The following is a 19,550-nucleotide window of genomic DNA, read 5'->3' on the forward strand; positions in this document are numbered from 1 at the left end:
TTCAACATAAATTTTCCGAACCGCTTATCTTCATAAGGATCATGGGGGTGCTTGAGCCTATCCCAAACAACTACGGGCAGCAGGCGCGGGACACCCTGAATCGGTGGCCAGCCAATCACAAGGAGATGGACAACTGTTCATACTCCTACCATGCATGTTTTTGGGATATAGTAAGAGAAGTAGAGTACCCAGAGAAAATCCACGCAAGCCCAGGGGAGAACATACAAAAACTCCATGCAGGGATCGGCCGCTATATCTATATGTGTATTATATACATTTAGAGGGCACTGTGTGTATTTGGATGACTCTGAGTGTGTGCGCCAGCTGCTGCTTTTCACCTTCGCCTGGATTTCATTCATTCTCACCCGCGCAACGCACACACAGAGGCACGTGCGCGGCACGGAGTATCTAGGACCATTTGGGAGGCTGGAGCGAAACAGACGCTGGTTGCCGTGGTAACCGCTCCCCTCACGCCCGCCCTCCATTCTCTGTCAAACTCTCCCCCTCACCGCCTCCCTCCTTCCATCCACCTCTGCGCCGGCGATGATCACGCCGCCGCCGTCGTTGCTGCCGCCGCCGCCGCTCTTCCCTCCAACTGGGTTCGTCCTCACCTCCCGGCTCAGGAGGGAGGGAGGCGAAGAAGACTCGGCCGGGTCCGTCACTTTGAAGTCCAGAAGAGAGGGAGCGGACCTGGGCGGCGGGAAGGAAGGGCAAAGAGGATAACTGAGCCCAAAGCCCCAAAGAGAGAGCCTACGCTTCTCCGTTCTCCTTTTCAAAAGGAGGGCATTTTTCTTCCCTTTCCCCCCCTTTCCTTTTCTACCCCGAAATTTCGCCCTGGGACCCCGGGTTCGTCCGCCGCGGCCAACGTCGTCCAACTTCTCCGGGGTCTCAGGTGAGGCGCGCCGTCGGCCGTCATGGCTCACGCGGCCTCCCAGCTGAAGAAGAATCGGGGGGAAGTGGATGTGAATGCGTTGGAGGATGAGAAGGAGAAGCGAAGGAAGAGCAGGAGAGCCATGTCCCGCGAGCAGAAGAGAAAGGTAAAGCGGCCGGCGTCGCTGGACCCCGACCCTTGGTCGCTCTCCCTCTCTCGGCGTCCTCGTGGAAGGTGCGCTTGGAGGTCACCCCAATCTCTGCTAATCACTTAACACCGACCCTCCACTTTAATGCCACGCCGTCCATTTAAATACGAGGCTTACGTCGCGCTCGCGCCGGCGTCTTCTCCCGTCCTGAACGTGTCCTCCATACCTGCCACGGGTTTCCTTTGGGTTCCTGTGTTCATTTTCTATCGCTGTAAAGTAGCATTTCTTTCCTAGAGTCATTGGGGTGACTGATTGTCGGGGGGGAAATAGAAGTAGGCATTGCACGGCGTTCTCTGATGTGCACGCTTGTGTGCGGTTTGGTGTTTTGGTGGGTTGTGGGAAGAAGCAAAGTTGGGTTGGGGCCTGCTGTCGTGATTTTGCTTTGCTTTTTGTTGCACTGATTTGCTATTTATGTGCTTAAATCAGACCCTTTTTCATGTAAAAATAGCTCTGACGCATCTTAGTTTGGTGCCAAGAAACTATGTTGAAGTGATTTTGTCAGTCGTTCGTTTTTATCTCGACTATTATTGAAAGGAGAGGTGTCCAAACTTTTTTCTCTGAGGTCCGCTTTCAAAAAATCCAATGTGAGGGCCAACTTCACATTTATTTGTTAAAAACACACCTTTACTTGCTAAATAGATGATCAAAATCAGGTAAAAAAATAAAAATATGTATTAACTCATTGACTGTGATAGGCCAGTTGTTGAGTTTATTGAAAATTCACTTTCCTTATAAAGGATTTCAAAAATGTTAAATGTTTAACAAAAGTACGATACTAAAATAGAGTAGAAAAGTTTTGCGTTACATATCCCCCAGCCCATTTGTGATTTCAGCCCCCCAAATATAAAGTAATAACTAATAAACAAAATATATCTCTTAAAATAATGTATTGAATGATAATTGAGCAATTTGGACACTTAACAACTTTCTTGCTGAAAATGTTCAAACCTTTGAACGAAAACCCTCCTTTTTAAATAAAACCTCAAATTTAACAGATAAAAAAAATATATGTCAGCACAGATATCGTTTAACGTCACAACAACAACTGAAAAATCCTTTCCCGCTGCACTCGATTTTGCTAAAAAGAGTGCACACACATATGTGCGCACGCTTACCATGCACGGACAGCCATGTATAATGCATCCACTTCTGATTTATTGATGACCGCGCATTTCATATGACGGCGAGGACGCACGTGGGACTCCCCGCTCACGCGTCCAATCACCCCCGCGCGCTCTGCATTTATCTGGCATTTTGGCGCTACGCACACTTTCTTAGTGACGGGACCTAAGTGATTGTTTGGTCGACACAGTTGTACCTACTACTGAGTCAAATTAAAGCAGCCGCGGCGTTCGGCGTGCTGACCGCCAGGGATCTTGTTCGCTAACAATGACATTTACTGTACTCTACTGTGCCCGGGGAGTGCCGGGGTTTTAAATTATGCTGCTGCCATTGTTATTTGACCTGAGCATAAACAACATCACAGTCATCACGGCTCTAATCATTGCCACTGGACACAACATTAGGTACCCCAGCTTTGGAACATACCCTCAGATTAAAGTCACCTCAGAGGGTGCTTGACTTGAGTTTCTTGGGTTGGCGTTCACTGAGCCACAACCCTAAAAAGAGCCATAGATCAATTTAATCACATTTGAAATTCTCGGTTTTAGTATTTTCCGATGATATGTTATTAGTTATTCAATCACTGGGCTTGCTTGTTGAATAGAGAGGTGTAAATGTAAATATTTATCATTCGCTTGGTGACTAAGATCCAATAATAATCGAGCCCAAGTTGCTTTTGTGTCGGGTGAGAGCCCTCTTGTGCTGTGTTATGGTGATTCTGTCTCAGATTGGAATTTCTACGGTAAAATCTCCCCGGAGCTTTTAATTTCATATTCCGACGCATCGCACAATAATCTTGACGAGTCTCTACTACGGTTTTCCATTCAGGCATATGCCTTGTACCCGAGTCCTTATCTCCAACTATATCATTGCTTTCAACTATGCAGAGGCAAGCCATTCCAAAAGACATTTTAACATTTCGATAGTTTTGTATCTCCTTGAATCTTGATCATTTATTTTTAAATACTCAATGGGAAGATTCTATCATTGAATCAGTGTGTAAAAGCCTTTGATAGTGTTTACCCTTACAAGTATGCGAAACCCACAGAATGTACTCATAACCAATGGTTGTTTAGTGTCCCATTTTTTTTGCATGTATATACTGACACTTAATTTGAGTTTAAAGGACAGGTACACATGTTTTTTTTTCTCTCTATCACTCCCCGTCCTTTAAACCACAGGAGCCATTATCTCTCCTTGACTCAGCTTATTATTAGCTCTGAATGTTCTCCGGCTGATGCCGCCAACCCGGTACACCCCAAAGTCATCAGTCACCCGGGTGAGTGAGGGAATTTGTCACTTGTTGTCGAAAGAATTTTTATTTTTTTATTTTTTTTCTTCCTTCCCGCTTGGTGGCCTTCCAACTCTTTCTCTGTCCTTAGCGAAGGACAACAAAGTCAGAGATACATGCGCCATTAAAGAAATGAGTGATGTATTTACAATCAGGGCACTCTAAAGGAATAAAGTGCATCATAAAACATGAATTCGCGTTTTCCGCACATAGTCATTAAATTTAAACCTCATTGCAGGTGCACATATCGCAGAAAGTAATAACCTTGTATCATACAGCAGCTGCTTTGGCTAATCTCTCTGCATCAAACTGCTATATGAGGGTTTCTCCGCTCGCTTTATGCCAGGAAGAAGTTATAAAAGTTCCTACAATGGTTGCAGGGTCCAAGGTTAATGTATGTTTGATTAGAACGTGTGCAGGGGAATTGATTCGGTCACGTTCAACGCGTAGTAGCGCTGAATTTCATATTGAGCTGGCATGAGTAAAAAAAGGCATTTATTGGATGTTGTTGAGATGGAGTTTGACATTTAGGGATAAATATCTGAGTATTTAGGCTTCCTAATACAGTGGTGTGCAAACTGCAGCCCGCAGCGAATTGAGAAAATATCGTTCAATAGGGTCCGCACAAGAAACTAAAATTCCCCTTACATTCTGTGGCATTTTGTAGTTTTAACAGTAGATGGTGCTTGTAGATTTAACAGTTCCTCTCCATTAGCTAAGGTCAAAACCTGAAATGTGTTCAAATCAATGTGAATTGTTTTAAAAGATGTGTTAAGAAAGTGCTCATGGAAGTGAAATGGAAAAACCCTGTTTCACAAACTCTCCAAGCTGCCCCCCGCCCCCCCTTTTTTATGATGACATTTAGTAGAGCCGGGAGTCCCAGAGTAAGCCATCAGCAAAAGGCTAAATGCTAAACTTACTTTTCGTAGCCATGTCCCACTTTTAGGCTCAGAGAAAAGACCAGCTGAACAAGTAATATTGCATTTTTGCTCTAATTCCTTACAGCTGAATTCATTTTCTCTGATAATAAATTCATGATTTAGTTCATCCTTTCTGATTCCATCTTCATCAAAAGTCACTTTCCTTTCTTAAAAAAATGTGCACTATACGACTTCATAGATACAAAGACAACAAGAAAATCCCATGATTTTAACCATTGACTGTTGTGACTATTGTTTCTTCCATCCCTCATGAGATGTTTGCCTTTCTGTGAGACCTTGGAACGTCTCCTAGTGGGAGAATGGCAATGTTTAAATTGGCAACCGCGGCAACAAGAAGGCTCTTCTTGGCCGGGGGAGGGGGAGGGAGGGGAAAATAAACAGCCGGCGGACTTTAGATGAGGAAAAAAAAGCCCATTGAATACGTTTGTCTCCTTTTTGTTGTTTGTCGGGTTGTCACTGGTGTTCATCCACTTAGCAGTGTGTCCCAAACAATGGCGGTGGGCATGTTGCCGCCCACTCCTCTTCCTGAGTAGCTCATAAAAGAAAGAGGTTAATGAATTTGGTCCTCATGCGTGCCTAGGCTAATTGCATTGACTGTGGGAACTCCTCAGTGTCACTCAATGTATGCACCAGGCTAAACGAGCTTTTACTTTTACTCGGTAGTGAAATTCTGGGTGTCGTGATGGGGTAAATGTATACGTTCCCTGTAGTCGTAAGGTCGGGTCTTTAATCAATTTGTACATCTTTTTTTTAATTACCGTTCCAAACATTTTGATACGGGCTTGAAAATGTTGGGAAAGTGTCAACAAGTCCTAGTTTTTTGCAATTCTCATTATTAATAGGCATTTTAAGCAATAGTGACTGCAGAATTTCAATTGAAATGAATCATAATGTATCTAATCGTATTACAGCATATTTTCTTTTCAACTCAATGAATAGAAGCCCACCTGTAGAAAACTAGAATTTATTTATTAGTCTAAATATATTCATTATTTAGGTCAAAATCAACGATCCAGGAAAGGCGGATTTAAGCATAAATGCAATAGAATCATGGCCTACATAGACACCGATTATCTCTTCTATTGTTGCTATTTCTTCTTTTTTACAATGAGTAGCATGTTTTTTTTATTTATTTGTACTCCACTGCATGCGGCCATTGTTCTATATGTTCTCAGTGTGGCAAACCACAGCTTGTTGCAATTATTGATCCATGTCTTTTGGGGTCCCCAGGTGATGGTGTGCGGGTGTTGTCGTTTTTGTGGGTTTTTTTTATTCCTCGGTAGGTCACGAGAAACTAGCGTTTGGAGGCATTTGCTGTTTTCTCGTCTGTCGTTGTGGTCAGCCGCATTTGACATTATCCAGCAATTTGCTGCACTGCTCAACATTAAATGTTGACATGCGTCTTCCAGTCGCGGGGAAAGGACTGCCAAAAGGAGGTCGACTGTGAGAGAAGAGTGTAGATAAGCAGAAAGAGAGAGTCAGGGAGCCGTTTGACGCTAAGCCTAAAGGTCATTTGAAGGTGAGACGCTTCTTTCTCGCCAGTCCTCCTCTGCTCTACGTGAGCACTCGTTTCTCGTCGTGCTTGCGGCGAATATGGCTTGCCTGGATTTCCAAATTGCCCAATGGACGTTTATGGGATCATTGGATACACCTCGGTTGACATCAAATAACTTCCAATGTAAAGTACTCATGCATATTTGCTGCATATTTACCAGTTTTGACTTGAATAATTTGCTTTTTTTAAATTTATTTGACTCTTAAGTGTTATGTGGGTCAGGAAAATGAAAAAAAAATCATAGTCTTGTTCAAATTTTCTTGAGCTTCACAGAGTTCACCTTGACATGGTGAACATATGCTTATGAGGACAGTTGTACTTTGTAATGATGTAATTGCGGTGACTGGATGTGGTTGTAAAAGGGATTAGAAATTGGAACCCTACTGTTGAGTGTTATGTTTATTTCTGTTAGTGTATTTCGGTATCAAAAAATCAAGGTAGGAAACTCACAGGAATTCAAATTGCTGAATACCAAAGGTCATAATTTTGAGTCCACACTATTGGCCATGTTCAATTGAATCTCTAAAATACTGCATCTTTGTAACAATTTCTTTAGTGGCAATGAGTACAAGAGGAAGGAATCTTGTCAAATTTAACTGACCATCTCATTCAAACATAAAACAATCATTTTCAGCGGTTTCGCTATATGTCATGGTTGTGTATTTATTTGCACATGGATAAATGCCAGGCGACACTCTGAGATAAAACCGCTCGCTCTATTGAAATGACACAAACATGCGTGCGGGCATGCCATCCATCCCCTGGGAATCGCCTCTGCACTGCTTGATAATTACTTTTTTTTTTCCTTCTCGGTCCCTCGCCACCACGAGGCCATCTCCCAGTTGGCCACTTAAACACCTGCCAGTCTGTTGTCACATGCACGGATGACTCCAATAATGTAAAACCGTTTTGAAAAATTCATTCAAGACTAGGCAAGTATTTTAGCATTTATTTTTGTTGTGACTGCATCGGCCTCAGCGCTTTATGTGGAACAATACATGAAATAATTGGATTTGTCATCTACTGGCGGTTACGTTATTATAGTGGCTCGTCTTTAAGTGGCCCTCTACAGCAGGAATTCAGCCTTTATGGCATCGAATGTGGAAAAGGTTGATTGTAGCTTTAAGGTGGAACTGCTATTCTTTATTTTGCACAAGATGTGTGATCACAAGAGATAAAAATAGGCTTTTATGGAGATCACTTTATATGGTTGCACTCAAATAGATGCTCTGCCTTCTTTTTAAAAACAATGCTTATTCACAAACTGCTTTGCTAAACGTGTTTTCAGTGAACATAATGAAGGCTGCGAGAATATTTTAGCATTTCCATCAAGACAATGAACCCACATTATAAGCAAAAAAAAACATTTTTCTATTTTGCTTTTTTTTTCGCTAATCCCATTTTTTCCACAATTCATTGCATTCCAAATACTACTAAAATGACATTTTTTTTTCAAAACACGTAGTTTGGAGCTCAAAATAGAGCCACATGTAGAAAACAATGTTCCGGGCTCTCAATTTATAAAAATTGTTTAGAGCAAGTGTTTTTTTCTCTGTGAAAAGAATGCAAGAGCCAACTTTTTTGCTTTTATTTAATGATATAGTACATCCGCTATATGTAAAGGTAAACTATAACTGACTGATGTCTGTTGTTCCCCAAGCGTTGGCGGGTAGTTCTCATTTAACGGCGCCATGGTTTGTGCGCCGCTCGGAAGTGTCGTTAAGGTTTACCCCTCAAGGCCAGAACGTTCATCCGAGGTATGAATACCCTTAGTTGTCCGTTGAGTTGTGTTGAAGTTGTGCCTCAAGCTCAGGGTTTTCTGATTGGTCAGCACGACGTTTGAATGTGATGCGGCGAGACAAAACGATTGGTGTGTGTGGAGTCGTTGGTTAGGTCGCCGCTGACAAGATTGCTGTCGCTGAGTGAGTGTTTGGGTAAGCGCGGTGTTCGCGTGCCACTGTCAGCTGCGTGTCAGCTGTCTTGACACGAGTAGCCACCTTTTAACTTTTGGCGGGACCTTGCCTCCAGGCAGGCACAAAATGGCGCGGTTACACGGCTATTAGCTCCTTCGCCACCGTTGATGGGGTTAGATGTCAATTCTGGTTGTGCCTATCCTCACCAGTTCAAATGTGGCGTTGTCCGTGGTGCTGAAACATGATTATTCACTGGCGTGTCATCACTTTTTCTAATTTTCTCAAAAATTCACTTTGTTCTTCTGGTTTTTGAGGAGGACACTAACTTGGATGCATGCGCATTGGTCCTTGGGGCTGGATTTTTTGGTATTTTTGTCTTCTCCCGGCTGATTTAATAATTGCAGAAATAAAATTGACATTAATCTTCCCTGACCTTTATGATATTGATCAATAATCCCTGCTACCTTTACGTGAACTGTAATAGGATACACCCAGCACAACAATATTGCCACTATCTCGCTAATCATTTTTACTATTCCAATTTTCTTATGTGTATCTTTAGACTTGATGAGTGTTCTGCTAAAGCTGCATTTGATGGATGAACACTTGGACATGTGGGGTCAAAGAGGGCCACCCTCGTAGTTGGGCGGCGCTCGCAGTCATGTCACTCATAGATTTTAGTGTCACGTAGCAAATGCTCTTTAAAGTAAAAGTGCTTCCGCCCACAAATTAAATTGTCAGCCGTGCAGGAGCGCAACTTCCACCTGCCACTTGATATTAACTTGACTTTTTAACTTCCAAAACATAAAAGATCATCACGTTTACATTGATGGACTGAACACAAAGTACGCAGAGTCACTGAATTGTTCATTTTTGTGTAGCTCTGGCTGGTATTCATGTAGCATAATCTTTTGTTATTTCCCTTCTATAGAGTTATGAGGAATATTAATGTCGTTGATAGTACAATTGTGCCCACGACACTTGCATTTTTCTTCAATGGCTTAATTTTGTCCTTGGCCTGGTGTCAGATGGATGACAACATGTTCCCTTAAATTTAACATGCTTGCCAGCCACCCTTATGTTTGCTCTTTACACTGGTGACTGTGTGTGTGTGTGTGTTTGTGTTTATGTATGATGGGAGGTCTGCAGGGGACAGATGGCTCCAGTTGGGTTCTGCGTACCTGCCAAAGGTCCATTGAAAGCCGTCACTGCGCTTCTCTCATTCTCAGTTTGAAGCTATTTAGGTTTTTACGTACAATTCCATGAGATGTGGCATTCTTACGACAGTCCAATCTATTGAATTCAATTGCTGTTGAACCTTCCCTGTGACACACACAGCTATAAATACCTATGACATAGATCACATGCTTTTACCCTTCCGTGTATTCATCAAACCTGATTACAATGCAAATGATAACATTAGATCATTAAGTGGTTTTATTTCCCCCTGTCTGAACACTAATAAAATTACGGGCAATGAGACGGGATTCCTTTTGAGGACGCTGGAATGGCACTCAGTGGAGTGGGTCAATTTGCCAGTGGTGGGTTCATTTATTTGTCTGTTAATGTCTTTTCTGGAGGCAGCCTGGCTCTTGGTAGATTGTTTCAATATTTTTTTTGACTTTTTTTTCTTTTTAGCCCATTTCATTGTTAGAATAATCACTTTAAAGCAAAGTAGCAAATTGCACGTGTTCCTATAGATCAGGGGTGTCGCGTCACGCTTTCATTCGGAGTGCCGTTATGTATTTTTACATTTATTTACAATTTTTTAATATAAAGGGGTCACAATTGGTCACTTTTGGATTTTGTAACATCTGTCCCAAGTGCTAATGCTCTTGTCCACTCAAGTCCAAAAGGCTTGTGATGTCCCAAGTGACCACCAGAGCCCAGTGTTTAACTGCTGAATGGAGAGGATGATTGACATTGTCACCCCTGGATTGAAAAATATCTCTAAATATACAACTATAAATATGGTACATTACATACAATCTAACTGTTCACAAAATTTTTTTTTGGGCCAAGTAAAAACTGAGACTCCCTACTAAATATAAAAACTGTGGAACACTGGCTTGTTTACTGTTGAATATGAATGTTTACTGTTGGTTATAGTAAAAAGATATTCCAAATGACTTCCTAGTTTAAGAACGTTTCCAAATCTGAAGTCGCTAACGTCCCATATTTAGTTTCTGACACACTGAACATCCTAGAATGCATCTCCTCTCATTCCATCCGGCATCTTCCTTCCTCACTTTCTCTCCTTGTCCTCCTTTTGTCCCTCCCAACGGTTTCAAGTCCCAGGTGGCAGCATGGAAAGCAATACCCTTGAGCGAGCGCCATGCAGCAGTAGCAGTAAATCTTGTCCGTGGTCCCTATATTCAGATAGCCCGTATGCAAACCGCCCAAAACGAGATGCTTTACCACTCCCCCAAGAGGGTCGAGCTTGTCTTTTGTACGGACAGAGCGAACGGAATACCACAGTCCGACGGGGCCTTCGGATTTATAGGCAGGTTGTGACAAGATGGGAAGAATCTTGCAGCAAAGTGCTAATTCCAAGAAATATTGAAGCAGTGGAATTTAACCCCTGGACTATACTGATCATATTTATTGACGTGTTTTATCACGTCGGGCAAGCGCAAAAAGTATTCATGAGGGGAAAAGAAAAAAAATAGTTAGCCTTGTTGAAGAGGTTTGATTGTGAGTATTTGTGTGTGCAGGGTCTCAAAATAAATAGAGGCACTTAGACCACACATCCGTGGTGCCTGAAGGACCCCCAAAACGCATTACATTTTACGGACAACTATACTAAATCCTCATGACTGCAGGCTCTCTGTGACCAAAACAGACCATTTTCCCATAAGTAGTCCTCCACTGCTGCTATTGCCATGGCAACGCTGCATTCTTCTTCTTCTCTCTCTCTCTCCTATTTTTTTTTTTTTTTTTTAATACAAGTCCACTACCGTGAATGGGGGTTGCCCGACTGCCTGCGTTTCACCAATCGTGTACTTGGAGTCGCCTACTTGTGAGTTTGGAGAATCTGTGGCTCTCTCGGTCAGTCTGGCTCCGCTTCCAAATGTCACATCATCGCGCTGACTAAGAGCGTTGAAATGTACCCGTGATGCAAGTGGCGCCGTTCCATCCTACGTGTGAGTGATGTGCTCAATAGATATCATACTAGAAGGAAAGAGGTGAACCTTCATGGAGCATTATATAGCACTCGTCTTTTTTTTTTGCCTTTCCCACGGGTCAAATGCACCCTATTGTGAGCAGGCATCAAAAGGCATACCTTTTTTGTGTGAAACTTTGATGGTATTTTTTCCACAAGTTCCCAGTTTTGTCATCTGCTCCGGGTGGCCCACTGAGATAAAAACCTACCACACACAGGTTTACTACCCCCTCTTTGAAAATATATGTTAGCAACGGTGTTGGTGTTCCGCTTGATCACGCCGCTGTTTTCCCTCGCAAGCAGATAGCGATCAGGTCCACCTTTTACAAACCTGTATTTTCCGTGAGTGTGTTATCTTTCTGTGTGGCGCGACGGTAATTACGCTAGCGAGCCGCAGTTCTGGGAAGTCAAAGTACGAGTACTTTGTGGCTGGTCTCGAATGTTTTTTGTCTTTGTTTTATGATGACTTTTTAATTTTGGATTAGAGATTAGATTGGTTTGTGGCTATTTTCATGTTGGTTTTTCAGTTTTATAGGGGATAAAAATAGGAACATTGATAATCACGTGACAATTTCGGAAAAAAAAACATTTGACTCAGTTTGTACTTTGGGGTGTTGGGAGGGGGGGCGAGAGGGTTGTCCACCCATGGCGCAAAATTAGCTAGAACCGCCTCTGTATTGAGAGGTGGGAGGAATATGCGGGTGTCCCTAATACCAGAGAGAAAGTGTTCTTAATCCTCTGTTAAAGTGTCCCCATTGACTGTTTTTTTTTGGTTGGGTGGGGGAAGGGGAGGGTAGACACCCTGCACGAACAGTCTGATGTTGTTTTTCTTCTGCGGGATGACATTACGGAAAATACAAAAATCCCTCTCCGTCCAAGTAGAACTGGATGAATGCAAACGCACACACGACGCTCTTTGTTGAGGGGAAGAAAAACGGCTGATAAGCGGGTTGACAAAGACTCGCATGCTGAGGGGAGGCAGGGAGAGTGGGAGGGAACCAGGGTCGGTGGGTGGGATAATAAAACCCAGGGTGGGTGGGGTGACACATCCCGCCATAGTCATTTTGGTTTCAGGATTTGCACTAGCGTCTATTTCCAGTCTACTTTGCCTTCCCCGAGCTGGCATTTCCGCGACCACAAAGAGCCATCTTCTTCCTCCTCTTCCTCCTCCTACTGCAGACTCAATGAAGGTGAGGAAGAAAGGGAAGGAGGCGGAAAAGGAGGGAGAATCCGTGGCTGTCATGGTAAGTCACGGAGGGGCTTCCCTCCACGCTTTAAAGGTGCTTTCATCGCTAGGCTAAACCGATTGGGGGGGCAAAGGGGGGATTTTTTTCTCTCTGAGCATGGAGAATGGTTTAGTGCTTTGTTTGCTCATCGGCGAGAGCCTCTCATCAGCATCCTCCTCATCTTTGCCTCCTCCACTCTCCATCCCCGCGGTCTCACCGAGCCACGCTATCGTCGCCGTCTTTTTTTTATATTGTTTTCGGATCCGTCGCCACTGGCGGCCGCTTGAGTGGGACGCACGCCCACGAGGTTGGGATGAGCGTCTGAATGGTGACGGGCCGGTGGGCTAGCAGGTTCGCTTGAGGGGAGGGGGGGGGCTCCTATTCAGAGAGAGGGTGATGGAATAAACAGTGAGAGAACATGGCTGGAGGGGAGGGGGCTGACTTTGTGACACGTGTGTGTAAATGGCAGGCATGGTGGTTTTGAAAACTTGCTGCGACCTTGAAAATGCAACAGACAGATTTTTTTAAAGCTGTTTGTGCCGTCTTTGAGGATCTGATCATGTAAATCTGTGATTTAATGAGTCCACAATTGCACTGTATTGTTCTGACTAACGTACCATTTCTATCTATATGTATATACAATATTTGATTCAGCTATAGTATTAGGCTATAATTGTGTTATGTTAACCTGGTGTCTTATTTGAATGGTTTGACCAAAGGAACAAAAGTAGGTATTCTAGCTAGATGAATTTGTATGCATTTCCTTCAGAAATGTCCATGATTGTATAGCGTTTCAGACTTTTTGTGAATATCACAATAATTATATTAATAATGTGAACATCAAGCACCCAGTTTTTGTCAAATATTAAAACCGAGCAAGTTATTAGCGTTATTTGTGTTATCACAGCTTAGCATCTCATGCTTTGGATCAGGGTTGTGTATACTAAGGCTACTAGAATTATGGTGCACTCATTTTGCTAGACTGTGATTGGCTGGCAACCAGTTGAGGCTATTCCCTGTCTCCTGCCAGTTGTGTGCTCCAGCACCCCTTCATTTCCACACCAAGGGTCGCAAGGGTGCTGGAACCTATCCCAACTAACTACTGACTACCTGAATCGGTTTGCCAGCCAATCACAGCCACTTTTACTTGGTATTGTAATATTTCAGGTTGGACTGCGTACAGTAAAACAAGGAAGGGTCATCATTATAACTTTCTTGTCACATGTCAGGTCGGTTCTTAAAAAAGAAAAGAAATTCCATGAAGCCATCAAAATATAAACTGCATTCCTAACCTTTCAATGTACAGAATATAAATCAAAAGCAATGTATGTTACTTCTCAACTTGGTTCACAATTGTAAATTTGGCCTTGGATGAACACTCCACTGGTAGATTTAAAGTACTTTGTATTTTGCAGTTTTTTTCCCCCTCCACGGTATTAGAGGAAACACCTCAGTGAGTGCAAAGGTGTTTGGCAGCGGTCACCGTGCGGGGCCTGCCGCTGGGTGCCCCGGGCTTTTTTTGGAGCTCTACTCTGTGCTTTTTGTTTAGTCAGGACAGCGGCGGATCAAGTGAAACAATAGCAACGCCGCGGCCGGTCCAGCGCCGGTTGTAAACGCTCTCCGCTCAGCCAGAATGGTCAGCACATGACATCAGTACTCCGTATCAGTATTGCTTCCAGACATTTTCACTCTTTTTATCATCTGGCATACAAGCCTGAAAAGATAAGCGTAATCAAACAACTATTTATTATTGGGCTGAAAATGGAGTCATTATCTCAACATTATCACAACACTGAACATTTCGTAGTCTGCAACTATGACCTGATTGGCTTCCTTCAGTTCGTCCATACTTTCCATTTTTGTCAACAGATAAAATATTCATGTCATTTTTTCTAAGTCTTTGTGCAGGAGAAACGACAAATTAGGAAAGACCGCCATTTTTAAACCTGAGGAAATCAAATATAGGAAGCCAAATTTGCATTTTTATTTTTATTTTTATTTATTTACCATGGTTCATTACAAATAATTCCATTGCACGTGTTTTCTAACGTCATCCCCTCCCCTGTCATTTTTATCCAACGCTGTCCTCCCAGGCTTAACCCAGAGTGGCCCACCCCGCCATTTTCTTTCAATATCCGGTAGTGCGCGGGGCTTAGCGAAATTTCTCTCATAAATCTGCCGCCCCCGTCCTGTGACGCACCTTCATCTTGAATGGAGACATAACCCAAGGGAGGAGCGTCCAACATGTTGGTCACCAAGCATTATGGGATAAAGAGACCGCTATTCGCGACTTCAACTATTTAATCTGCCACTTAAGCCGTCGCATAAAGACGAAAAGAATACAATGTCCCACTCGAGAAGATCCGCCACGTGACGTTCCCCTCTTAGATAACTAGGCGACGTGCAGGAATGCGCTATTCGACAGGTTTGACCTACATCGTCGTATTTGTTGGCAAACATCGCAACGCCACATTTTGAACCTGTGCGCTGATGATGCTGGCAAGCGACAGTAGTGTACTTCATGCTTTTAGGCATCAAGAACTTCTTATGTAAGAAAGAGAACAACTGTTTGGAATTAGACCAACAGACACACACATATACACACACACATACACACACACATGCGACACAGATGTTATCCGGTCTGGGAAACTTTGGCTTTAATAACCAATGAATGAGGATGGGATAGTGCAAGGTCAATGGGGAGGCTATTGTTAGATCCAAAAGTATTTAACAATGTTATTTGGATTTTGCTTCAACTTGTTTGAAGATAAAAGAGTTTTTTTTCCGAGTCTCTGAATTTGGAGATGTTTTACCAAGCCATCTTTACGAGTTGTTCGTTTGTGAGGCTTTAAATTGTTGATGTTTTGATTGAGTTTGATGTGATGAAAGATTTGCCTTTGAGGGACATACTCTATGGCAAGGGTGTCAGACTCGGGTTGGTTCACGGGCCGCTTTAACGTCAACTCGATTTCACGTGGGCCGGACCATTTTAGATATAATATTTAGATTTTTTTTTAAATAAATGGATTAAAATAACTTGATTAAAAGCCCTGAATATTCAGTTTTTAATAGATCTAAAACAATGTTTATTTTAGCTTCTTTTTTTTTAAATATATTTTTAGATTTTACAAAAGGATTTTTGAACTAAACACACAGAAAAAAATGATTAAAAAATTAGAATTATTGATTTAAAAGGGGGAAAATCAGGCAATTTAATATACATAGATACTCTTCATTTAAATTTGATCCTAAAGCAGAAAGTCGGCACTCATGATTTACTTTCCCGGGCCACAAAAAATGATGCGGCGGACCAGATTTGGCCCCCGTGCCGCCATTTTGACACATGTGCTCTATGGGGTTCAAGTCCGGAGAACAGCTGTCTTAAGTTGCTGCTTTTTTGCAAGGCTTCGTTCATGCCTAACAAGGACTATTTAATAAAAATATCAGGTTGAGATCAGGTGGCCAATTTGGCCATTGCACAATTTTCCCAGCTATCTAATTTGAAGTACTTTCTACAACATTCCATTGGCAGTCATCTTCTCTTGCGGGGGTTATGAGAACCAACATTTCAGGAGCGCGGTTGTCATGAAAGCAAGACAATGTTTCTAGTTAAGAGCTGAGATATTAGCGTAAGTTTAAAGGTCCAGTAATCACAAATAACTTTGCCACGCATGTATAGCCATTCAAATTTTACATAGCGTGACGCTTCGTCTGGTTTGTTTACTCATTTTCTTTCTGCATCATTTGCTGCCGAGCGGGTTCTTGTGCTGAATAAGATTCTAGAATTAATCATTGTTTGGCCTGCGATCATCTATTCTCTCTCACTTCTGCTGTGTATAAAAAGCCATACCAGATGATGTCAACACGGTGGGAAAGTGGAGCTTTTTCAGCTATTTTTTCCCGCTCCCTCTTTCCCTTGCTCACATTTTCTTATGAGGGCCAAAATGCTTGCCTCATCTTTTTTTTTTTTTGTATACGAAGCCCCGTCTTAGAGGGCGGCCGAGCAAACTGGAAGAGGCTGCAGCCGAGAACTCTCAGTGTCAGGATTGCCTCTGGGAATCAAAACATGCTTTGGATTTGAAGGAAGCCCGCCGTCCTTTGGGACGTGACGGATGACGTGCTTGGCGGGGAGGAAGCATAGTGCAGGATCTCTGCTGGCTTCCATATGGCTTGTGTCCACAGGATGGTTTGCTTTTTAAATCTTGATCTGGCCGGGAGGAAATTGCATGAAAACTCCATGGAGGCTAGATTTACTGTTATTTTGACGTGGCTTCGGGTGAGGAACCATGACTGAGTTCTACCTGGTAAATGTACAGTATGTTTTGTCACGATGCTTATTTGTTTTCTATTTGAAGTAGTAATCATTTCCTTCCTTCCTTTTTTGCTTGCCTCTCTGCAGTCTGACAGTAATGCCAGTTACTTGAGAGCTGCCCGGGCTGGAAACCTTGAAAAGGTCCTTGACTACCTCAAGTCTGGGGTCGAGATTAACATTTGCAATCAGGTGAGTTACACCCTCTCTCCATGGTCTAACATATCTTTTACTGCCATTGTATGGAACCACTTTTTGTCGCGGGCCACGCCACAGTTACTCTTTTAATTTATGCCAACTAGGCAGCCTCAACTAGTTAATTGACTGCTTTTCTTATCATTTATAGACATTAAAATGTGTCCTTTTTAATGTCTATAATTATCATTTTACGTTTTTTTTTCATCAAAAAAGGGGAAAACCTTAAACATTTCTTTTTATCGTTTACTCTTTGTTAATTAAATATTTTCTTTATTTATTCACTTAGAAAAATAAAAGGGGAAATTATTTCTTTTTATAAATCTGCAGATGGATAGAAAACAGTAATTTTATTCTATACGTGCATAATCTTGGTTTGAATTTTATTTGGAAACATATTCACATGTGCTTTACTTTCGGGAGCCACAATAAAATAAAGTATGCCACTTTTACACCTGAACAGGTCTCTAATTGTTATTTCTATTGTCTCAGAATGGCCTGAATGCTCTCCATTTAGCCTCCAAAGAAGGCCATGTGGAGGTTGTAGCCGAGTTGGTAAAACTCAGCGCTGCGGTGGATGCAGCTACCAAGGTAAGCTAGCCTACATGCATTCACCTAATGCCCCTCTAATGATTTAAAGAGCACCATTTGGCTCACGTTCATTTGTGGATGAGCGGCGGGGATTAAACCCTGCAAGAGTGCTGCTTCATAGGTGGGGATGAAGGGAATTTATTCCAATTATTAGTGCTTGAACAGACCCGCTAATGTGATTAATATGCTCCTATGCATTATTGGATAGGTCTACTCTTTTGAAGACACTACATCTGATGCTAAGAAAGACTTTTGGGAGGGGCCAGGGGTATATTTTCCCTCTTAATGTCTGGAAATGCTTTCTGTCGACCCGCCCCTCTGCCACGGGCGACAAACCCTCGGCTGGCAAACAGATAATGCGATAAAATATTCAAGAAGAATGAGAGTTTGCCCAATTAAAGGATCGCAATTGTGACCCCCTAGCAGTCGAGGGATTAGCGGAAGGTCTCGAGGATTTTTTGGGGATACGTTCGCAAGCCATTACATATGCAGTTTTTTTTTGGCTTACAGCAATGAGGGGGGTGCAAGCCCTGGTTGCGCATATGTTATGCTTATGTGCTTCTTTGTTCCTGGGTTAATTCAAGCATAAGGTTGCTGACACCTACAGTGGTAAATGCTTTTTAAAGGAGACAAACTGAGGCGTGGACATACCTGTCATCTATTTTTACAACTGGAAACAGTTACTAACTGTCTTAACGACATGCCTTTATGAAAATACCCCAAGGATAAAGAAGTAGTATATAGTTAGTGAGCACTAAACCCCACCCATGCCGTTGGGGTAAAAGCAAGAGCATGGTTTCCCTTATGGCAGCAGCACTATTGGAATTGGTAGTTGAAGAATAATACCTGTTTTGCATTTTTACATTTTTGCATTTTGAGATCAAGACGAAATCGATAAAAGGCGTGCAGAAGACTGTCTCCCTTGAAAATAGGAAAGTAGCCATTGAATTGAGAGTCATAAGTCTTATAAAAACGGGGCAGCGGGCTGCAATTGGCCCACGGGCCGTAGTTTGGAGACCCCTAAAACAAGAAGACGCTTTTCCACCAATCTTGAGTAATCGGTTGATTGCAGTCAGGCTCATTAGTTAAACGGTCTCTGCACAAAAAACATAGTCTGGAATAAAGATTTACACATTTGCAGACGTGTTTTCCTATTTTCTCTGCTACACGTCACATTCACGCAACAGTGCAGTCCATCAGAGGCATCACGCGGGGTCGTTTCTGCCATCGAGAGGACGGCCCAGGTTCATAAGAGCCTTGCGCCAACATATTTACGATCAAGGCCCCGGCGACGGCTCGTTTATGCGAAGGGTCGGGTGGCATCGGAAATGACACAATGTTGGCAGCGAGTGTTTGAATGCTTCAGAACTTAAGTGCGATTGGCATGAGGGAATCACGGGGATACTGACATGGATATAAACAGAATTGGCCGCTCGCGCACACGGAGAACAGGTGCGCCAGAGCTTAACGGCATTCCTGTGGTTGTTCCGTGTAATCCAGAAAGGAAACACCGCCCTGCACATAGCTTCGTTGGCCGGCCAAACGGAAGTCGTCAAAGAGCTGGTCACCAATGGAGCCAATGTCAACGCACAATCCCAGGTGAGTTGGAACACTGTAAGCAAAAGCAGACACCAAAAGACCCCCCGGCGTCTTCCCGTTCGCTTGACATTTTATACTGAAGTCTGGGGAATCACTCAGCTGATAACTCCTCGCGCAGTCTGGCTGGGCGCCCAGTAGGCTTCTTCTTTTCACGGCGCCGCCGGCCTCACATTTTACTGCCTGCTCTGTCACGTCAAGGTTAAAGCAAGGTCTATCTATCCTTCTATTTTTTCCCTCTTTTATTTCCGCACTCATAAGAGCAGTTCTAATGTTATGTACTGTACTGTATGTAATATACTACATGCATTTTGAATGGAATGCCTTTATTGTCATGATATTATACAAGTATAATGAGATTTATTCCCAAAACGAACATTTCAGTATGAGGGTACCATTGAAGAGTCATTTAGTCCTATAAAGATTGCAATGCTACTTCCATTAGGTAGCATACGGATATGTTTACATGGCATAATTTTCTTTTTCTATGTGCCCCAAAAGATGCAGATTCTTCGAATGAATAGCATAATATAAACACACTACAATGAGAGTACACAAAACACCCA

General features: G+C 42.8%; 1 protein-coding gene across 1 annotated transcript in view; it reads left to right on the forward strand.

Annotated features, from left to right (window-relative positions):
- Positions 1-542: 542 nt before the first annotated feature.
- The window catches only part of LOC144084621 (ankyrin-3-like), a 62,147-nt gene continuing 43,139 nt past the window's right edge, over positions 543-19,550 (forward strand). Inside the window, exons 1-4 of the mRNA XM_077613219.1 lie at positions 543-1,037; positions 16,693-16,794; positions 17,290-17,388; positions 18,889-18,987. Of these exons, the coding sequence (XP_077469345.1) occupies positions 915-1,037; positions 16,693-16,794; positions 17,290-17,388; positions 18,889-18,987 (423 nt within the window). The 5' untranslated portion in view covers positions 543-914. The remainder of the gene's footprint in view (positions 1,038-16,692; positions 16,795-17,289; positions 17,389-18,888; positions 18,988-19,550) is intronic.

This window comes from Stigmatopora argus, chromosome 11, assembly GCF_051989625.1.
Source record: "Stigmatopora argus isolate UIUO_Sarg chromosome 11, RoL_Sarg_1.0, whole genome shotgun sequence".
NCBI classification, from domain to species: Eukaryota; Metazoa; Chordata; class Actinopteri; order Syngnathiformes; family Syngnathidae; genus Stigmatopora; species Stigmatopora argus.